Source organism: Chlamydomonas reinhardtii, chromosome 16 (genome assembly GCF_000002595.2).
Source record: "Chlamydomonas reinhardtii strain CC-503 cw92 mt+ chromosome 16, whole genome shotgun sequence".
In the NCBI taxonomy this organism is placed as follows: Eukaryota; Viridiplantae; Chlorophyta; class Chlorophyceae; order Chlamydomonadales; family Chlamydomonadaceae; genus Chlamydomonas; species Chlamydomonas reinhardtii.
Window position 1 is genome coordinate 429,850 of NC_057019.1, and position 7,289 is coordinate 437,138.

The following is a 7,289-nucleotide window of genomic DNA, read 5'->3' on the forward strand; positions in this document are numbered from 1 at the left end:
CCTCCCTCCTCCCTCCCTCCCCCCTCTCACCGCTGTCGTCCATGATGACCACCACGCCCAGGTCCTGAGTGAACAGGTCCACACTGTTGTCACCAGGCACCGTGGTGGCGATCTTGAACTTGCGGGGGAGGTACTGGGGGGGGGCGGCGACGACGTGGACGGGGGCAGGGGGAGGGGAGGCAGGGGCGGGGCGGGGCGGGGCGGGGCAGGTAAGTGTGGGGGTGGGGAAGAGTCATGGACACAATGTGGGGCTGCAGCGAACGGAGTGCACAGTTGGGGTTCGCCCCAGCTTCGTATTTGGACCGGTACGCTAGGGTACCTGGGAGCCGTAGATGGGCTCGGGGCTGTTGTCGAAATTGGTTCCGAAGCCGTTGAAGGCACGGGCCTCGGTCACAGCGGGGTCCTGCGCGTGCGTGGGCCACGTCAGTGTGTGTCGGGCGTGCGCTCACGAGCACCGTCATGCAGACAGCGGCCTCGGGCTCGTGCTACACGCTTTGGGACGGGGTGCACCAGCGCGGCCCCCTCCTCTCCCCTCGCCCTCCCAGCTCTTCCCAGCTCCTCCCTCCTCCCGCCTTCTCCCCCCCACCTCCTTGTAGCTGCTCATGAACTTCTCGCCGTCCAGCCACACGTCGTAGTAGGCGCCCGACTGCGGCGTTAGCAGATCCGCCAGGTCCAGCGCCGCCTTCTGGGCGGCCAGGTAGTCGGGGCTGTTTGGGGTGGGTTAGGGGAGGGGGGTTGTAAATACCAGCCCAAACTAAGGTTGGAGGTGGGGAGAGGGAGAATTGGGGAGGAGGTGGGAGGAGGGGAGGAGGTGGGGAGGGAGGTGGGGTGGGGGTGGGAGGAGGGAGGAGGGGGGGAGGAGGCGGGACAGGTGGTGGGGCTGTGTTCGCCCTTCACAGTAGGGAACTCGGGACAGTGGGAAGTCGGAACAGTGGGAAGGTTTGGGGAACGGAACCCGGGACAGTGGGGAGGTAGGCAGGAGGTGGTGCGCGGGAGGCGGCACAGGCGGCACAGGGGTGGAGGCGGGGGCCGGGGGGAGGGAGGAGCGAGGGAAGGACACTCCCTGCATCACCGCACCGGCACGCACCGGTTGGTGAAGGGCGCTGCGGGCCCCATCACGTTGCGGTTGACGTCGCCGCATGCGGCCAGTGTGGATCCCATGTTCTTGATGACGGAGCTGAACACCGTCTTGAGGTCCTTCTTCAGCACGCCGTGCAGCTGGTAGGCCTGGCGCGTGGTCAGGCGCAGCGTGCCGTTGCCGAACTGGAGGGGGGGGGAGGGGAGAGGGGCAGGGGGGCGGGAGGGGCAGGGGGAGGAGGGAGGGCAGATTTAAGAGAATGTGGAGAGGTTAGCTTGGTGGCGAGTGTGTCTCAGCACGTCGCTCGCTCCGTGTTGGCTGGGCGGCGGGACAAGCCTGGCATGCCGAGCGGACATGCAAACGTCTGGCAGCCCCAAACCAGCTCCCGTAAGCTTCACACCAAGGTGATATATATAGTCCTTTGATTGCTGCTAACAGCACGTGAAGCTTCTACCAAATCGGCCAAGCTAGTCAGTGCAGGTGTCGGAGTAGCCCGGTCGGTTACCTGGTCGGCGAGGTCGTCCATCACCAGGTAGAGCCGGTTGGGCACAACGCCAGCGGGCTGCCGAGTCCGCATCAGGAATGAGTAAGCTTTGCCTTGGCCGAAGGCGCGTTTCTCACGGTTGTCTTGCTGAGGGGGGAAGGGGCAGGGGCGGTGGGCGGAAGGGGGGACGGTTTTGAGGGGTACGCGGGACATTTGGGAGTCCCGTGGCTACCGCCCAACACGCACTTGGTAGGAGCCGTGAAATTTCATCAGCTGCACCGAGTCCTCGGTGATGAATGTCTCGTCATTCACCAGCTCTTCCATGAGCGGGTGGCGCAGGTGGTCGCTGTTCTCCTTGATGAACTCCACCTTGGAGCGTTTCGCTGGCCGCGACGTCGGGTTCTTGCCCGCCGTGCACGCTACGTTCGCAACCACCAAATTTCCACGCCGTATCGAACTACGCTGCCCCAGGGGCTTAACATGCGGCGCGTGCAGAAGCATGGCTGCGTCGGATGAGGTCAAGGGGCCCGCAGGCAATTCAAGGTGGTCGAAGGAGATAACGATGCAAAGCAATTTATCACAAGCTTTACACGATGGGCATGTCAACAAAATAAAAAGCGTCACCGCGTAACGTAAAGCAATTGCCGTATCCATGACTACCCTGCTGTGAGGCCGGCCCCCCGGCCTCCAGCCGTCCCCACGCCCCCCAGACGACGGCAGCTGCTGCCTGCCTGCCTCCGAGCCCCCGTGTCCTCCATCCCATCAACATGGCACAACTCGCCCCAACAACTCCGACTGCACGCCTATTACTTGCTGAACCTATGTCTTCGTCCAACTACACACACCGTCATACAAAAAGCCTTCCTGTTCGCTCCCGTTGTATCCCCCCAACCCTGCAGGCCGACTCGAGCGGCCCTCCCGCGACTTACCCCCCCCTACACACATACACAGCAGCCTTCCTCCTCCTCCCCCTTCATTCTCCTCCCCCTTCCTTCTCCTCCACCTCTGCCTGCTCCTCCTCGCTCTCCTCCTCCGCCGCTTCCTCCTCGCGCTCCCCCTCGCTAGGGCCTGCCGCGGTACCTCAGCAGCAGGAAGGTAGAGGTGAGGAAGGCCGCCATGAGCGCCAGCAGCCCACACACGTCGCCCAGCCAGGCGTCAGTGCGGAAGCCAAACGTCTGTGGGGAGCGGGGCGGGGGAGGGGGCGAGGGAGGGGGCGAGGGAGGGGGCGAGGGAGGGGGCGAGGGAGGGGGCGAGGGCCGGGAGGTGAGGGGGTCGTTATCGTCCCAACAAGATTGTGGGGGTGTGGGTGAGCAGCCAGGGATTGAGACGCGCACGTGGCGCGAGGAGGCCTTTGGATTGGCCGGGCTGCTTTGGAATGGGAGACGCCGGGTCAGCCCCGATCCCGTCGACACGCCTTTCTCCAATGCCCCTGCCTCCCCATCTTCCCTCCCTCCTCCCTCCCTCCGCCCTCCCTCCCTGCTCCCCACCCCCCGGCACACCCCCTCACCTGAAGCACCTCGTCCCCGGTCACGTCCACGTACGGCACCTGGTCGGGCGGCGTGCCGGGCTGGTGGTAGCCGGTGAAGCGGAAGCCGGCGGCGCCGCCAAACTCGCCGATGAGCAGCGCCTCGAAGGCGTAGCTGCGCGTGTGTGTGTTCAGGAGCACAAGGAATAATAAGAAATTCGCTGGGGGTTGGGTGGGTGAAACGGGTACTGAGAGCAACGGTATACTGCGTCGCTTGCGCCAGGCGCCTTGCTTGCATATGCACAAGCCGCCATCTCATCGCCGCGCCTCAGCCTCCACCTCCTCCCTCCTCCCTCCTCCCCCTCCTCCTCCTCCCCCTCGCCTTCCCCCCCCCTCACCGCACGTAGCTCAGGTCTGCCAGCCACGCCACCAGCCGCGGCATGCGCGCACGTGACAGCAGGAAGCCGCCGAACAGCGTGGAGGTCAGCACACACAGCGAGCCCACCTGGGGAGGGAGGGTGGTGGTGGTGGTGGTGGGGAGCGGGGGAGGGGTCAGCGGGGGATAGCAAGAATGGTTAGGGGCTGCGCACGGGGGCTACGAGAACCAAACCTCCGGAATGCAGAACCCGGGCAGCGCTGTAAGTCACTGGCCAAGGTAGGGAGAGAACGGCAGAGGATGGAAGGACATTGGATGTACTAGTATCTGTTGTCCAGCCTTGTGCCCGCGTGTCAACAATAACCCATGAACCCATGAACCCCCGACCCCCGACCCGCCGACCCACCATGTTTGCCAGCGCCACGCTGCCCACCGCCGCGCCGATGCTCATGTTGGCCGCCGCGGCCGTGATGTTGGCCACCACCAACACCAGCCAGTGCCCCGCCACCGCGCCGCCGCTCGCCCTCAACCCGATCATGCCGTACGACACAGCCGTGAACAGCCCCGGCGGCAGTACACGCAGCGGCAGTACGTCCCACAGTACGACGGAGGTGAAGTATGCGGCCGTGCCGTACACGCCGCTGGCGCGCTCGCGCATGAACAGCAGTGCCTCGTCGCGCCACACGGGCAGCGAGGACAGGGACAGCAGCGCCAGGAACAGCAGCATGAAGAACAGCGCGCCGAAGCGGTCCTGTGTGAGTGTGGGAGTGAGCGAGTGAGTGTGTGTACTTGATTGAGGGCGAAAGGAAGAGAACAAGTAAGGCATGTGTGTGCGTGTGTGCGCGCGTTTGTGTATTTAAAGCAGGGCACAAGGAGTAGGCATGAGGAGGAGAGGATAAGGACCCGGGAAGAAGGGTGCAGGGCACAATTAAACCGAAGCCTCGCATCAGACACACTGCCAACCCCTCTCCCACACACCCCTCCCTGCCCCTCCCTCCCACCCCCACCCCCCCACCCCCACACACACGCCCACTCTCAGCCGCCCACGCCGCACCTGAATGCCGCCGGTGTCGCGGCCTGTGTGCCAGTAGATGGCGCCCACCCCCAGCGCCATGAGCCCGGTGGCTGCGAAGTGCAGCCCCAGCAGCAGCGGGTGGCGCCACAGCCCGGTAGCGCGGCGGCCCGACAGCACCGCCACCTGGTGACGGAAGGAGCTCTCGTACTTGCGCAGGCCGGACAGCGCCTGCGTGCGTGTGTGGGGGGTGGAGGGGTGGTGGAGGGGGGGGGTTACATTCATGACTAGTTAAGGAAGTGGTAGACGGTAGACCATCTTGCGGAACATGAAGCGTTACCGACGATGTCGACCAGCTCCTGGCTCCAGCCCGAGCTCCAGCTCCAGCTCCAGCGCGTAGACCCTCCGAAGTAGTGTTCCCGTTTGATATAAAGCTGCTGCATAGCCTGACACGACCTAAGTTCGCGGCGGCACGGCGACACTACTACGCGCGACCAGTCGCGATCTACGGACGCTCGCTGCCCTAATAGCTTTCTAGGGGGGGGGGGAGTGTGTGTGTGTGTGAGTGGGTGTGGGGATGTGGGTGGAGGTGTGATGGGTGGCACCAGATGTTCTACTCAATGTCAGCACCACTCACTCGTGATACTAGTCACCCACATCCATACCCGACGCAACAGCTGCTTGTATGCCTGTTGGTGTCAACCAGCCCCCCCTCCCCTCCCCACCACACACACACACACACAGACACACTCGCCTTGACCCGCTGGTCGTGCAGCAGGGCATCCCCCAGCTGCAGCCGCCCCGCCCAGCCCGCGTCCTCCGCCGCCACCGCACTGGACCGCCAGCCCTCCACCAGCGCCGCCGACTCGGAGGGCGGAGCGCGGATGACCAGGTCTAACACCGCGTCTGTGGGAGGTGCGTGGTGTGGTGGGAGGTGCGTTGGTGGTGTGTCTTGAGATGTTTTGGTGATGAAGGATTGTTTGTGGGGACTGGCGGAGGATATAAGGGATTGGACTTCCGGTCGCGTGTGCCGTGATAAGGCACGATCCGCCACCCGCCACCCGCCACCCGCACCTCCTGTCTCCGCGCTCCCACCGACCACACACACCTGCTACTGCCGGGCTCTCCCCCCAACACACACACCTGCTACTGCCGCGCTCTTCCCCACCCACCCACCCCCAGCACACACACCTGCTACTGCCGCGCTCCCCCCCCCCAGCACACACACCTGCTACTGCCGCGCTCTTCCCCCCCCCCCCAACACACACACCTGCTACTGCCGCGCTCCCCCTCCCCCAACCCCACCCCCACCTGCTACTGCCGCGCTGTCCTGGGGCAGGCTGTAGCCCAGTGAGCTGAAGTGGGCGTGCATGCGCTCCGTGGGGCCCGTGTACACAACCTGTGTGTGTGTGTGTGTGTGTGTGTGTGTGAGAGGGTGGAGGTTCGGCGTCGAGGCGAGGTGTGCGAAACCTGATCGACTAAATCACAAGTAGGAAGACGCAATTGGTAGTATACGGTACACAGCGGTTGACGACTTCCTTTGCCTTGCTTCGGTAACATCGTCAGCTGCACGCCTGTGTCTCATGCGAACGATCGTGTCTTATGCGGTCATGCAGGTCATACAGATATGCCGCACCTGGCCGTCTCCGCTGAGCAGCAGCAGTCGGTCCATGGCCCGGAGCACGTCGGGCCGCGGCTGGTGGATGGACAGCAGCACGTTGACGCCGCCCGCCGCCAGACCGCCCAACACCTCCACCACGCGCGCGGCGTTGGTGGAGTCCAGGCCCGTGGTGGGCTCGTCCAGCAGCAGCAGCCCCGGCCGCGTCAGCAGCTCCACCGCAATCGACACGCGCCGCTTCTCGCCGCCTGAACGGAAACAAGCAAGACATGAAGTGAAGAGATTAAACCCGAATCAGTACAAACTGTCTAATGTGTCCACACTCGCCCAGGCGCCCATGCGGCTTGAGTCCGTCTTGTGTCCGTGCACGCCCCTGCCCCGAACCCTCTCTTTCCCCCCTCCCCCGACGTCGGCACTTCCATCTTTGGTACATACCGTTCGCAACTTCGCATGAATGCCTAACCCCTGCCCCCGACCACGCCCACACACGCCCCGCAGTCACCTGAAAGGCCGCGCACAAAGTCATCTCCAATGAGGCTCTTCGCCACCCGCGTCAAACCCAGCTCCGCGACCACTGCCGCCACCCGCGCCTGAACAGGCGTCAGCGCCGCCGCCGCCACCCCCGCATCCGCGCTGCCGCCGCCGCCCCCGCCGCCAGCGCCGAAGCCAAACATGTGCTTGCTGCTGCTGCTGCTGCCGGCGCTGGCGCGCACCAGCGCTGCCGGCAGCCTCAGTGCGGCGTGGAAGCTGAGGTACTCGGTGACGGTGGATGTGCCCGGCAGCACGATCTCTTGAGCTACATAGCCGCACACCTGCACGTGCGTTCGTGCGTGCGTGCGTGCGTTTGCGTGTGTCCTTGTGTCAGCAGCAGGATGCGTGGGAGCCCATGTAGCTAAGTGACAATGGAACCCAGAAAAGAGCTAAGCGACACTGAAGCAGGTGGAACTTGAATCGTGCCAACGCAACTCAACATACGGCAAAACAGCATCAAACGAAACTCAACCAGGATAGAAGTGCCGCAGGCCTCTCACCTTTCGCAGTTGTGCCGCGCCCACGCAGTGCCCATTGATCCGGATCTCGCCGCTCACGCCGCCCGCCGCGTCATGCCGCCGGCCCGACAGCACGTCCATCAGAGTGGTCTTGCCTGCACGTGTGCGTGGATGAGTGCGTGAGCATGATTTTGCAAGCGATCTAATGGTAGGAGGTAAGACATGTCAGTCACGCTATCTCGGGCCATCATGTCCGCACACGCGACG

At 64.4% G+C, this 7,289-nt stretch overlaps 2 protein-coding genes across 2 annotated transcripts in view; both read right to left on the bottom strand.

The window, feature by feature from the left end:
- The window catches only part of CHLRE_16g693202v5 (uncharacterized protein), a 6,037-nt gene extending 3,884 nt beyond the window's left edge, over positions 1 to 2,153 (bottom strand). The window contains exons 1-6 of the mRNA XM_043071754.1: positions 1,809 to 2,153; positions 1,584 to 1,709; positions 1,088 to 1,263; positions 587 to 707; positions 320 to 403; positions 31 to 133 (exon numbers count right to left, since the gene is read on the bottom strand). Coding sequence (XP_042915323.1) covers positions 31 to 133; positions 320 to 403; positions 587 to 707; positions 1,088 to 1,263; positions 1,584 to 1,709; positions 1,809 to 2,063 — 865 coding nt within the window. The 5' untranslated portion in view covers positions 2,064 to 2,153. The remainder of the gene's footprint in view (positions 1 to 30; positions 134 to 319; positions 404 to 586; positions 708 to 1,087; positions 1,264 to 1,583; positions 1,710 to 1,808) is intronic.
- A 54-nt stretch (positions 2,154 to 2,207) lies between these two features.
- Positions 2,208 to 7,289, bottom strand: part of CHLRE_16g693203v5 (uncharacterized protein) — a 15,836-nt gene continuing 10,754 nt past the window's right edge. Inside the window, exons 22-31 of the mRNA XM_043071755.1 lie at positions 7,065 to 7,177; positions 6,536 to 6,845; positions 6,052 to 6,281; positions 5,727 to 5,814; positions 5,170 to 5,321; positions 4,458 to 4,646; positions 3,810 to 4,154; positions 3,426 to 3,532; positions 3,070 to 3,202; positions 2,208 to 2,737 (exon numbers count right to left, since the gene is read on the bottom strand). Of these exons, the coding sequence (XP_042915324.1) occupies positions 2,624 to 2,737; positions 3,070 to 3,202; positions 3,426 to 3,532; positions 3,810 to 4,154; positions 4,458 to 4,646; positions 5,170 to 5,321; positions 5,727 to 5,814; positions 6,052 to 6,281; positions 6,536 to 6,845; positions 7,065 to 7,177 (1,781 nt within the window). The 3' untranslated portion in view covers positions 2,208 to 2,623. The remainder of the gene's footprint in view (positions 2,738 to 3,069; positions 3,203 to 3,425; positions 3,533 to 3,809; positions 4,155 to 4,457; positions 4,647 to 5,169; positions 5,322 to 5,726; positions 5,815 to 6,051; positions 6,282 to 6,535; positions 6,846 to 7,064; positions 7,178 to 7,289) is intronic.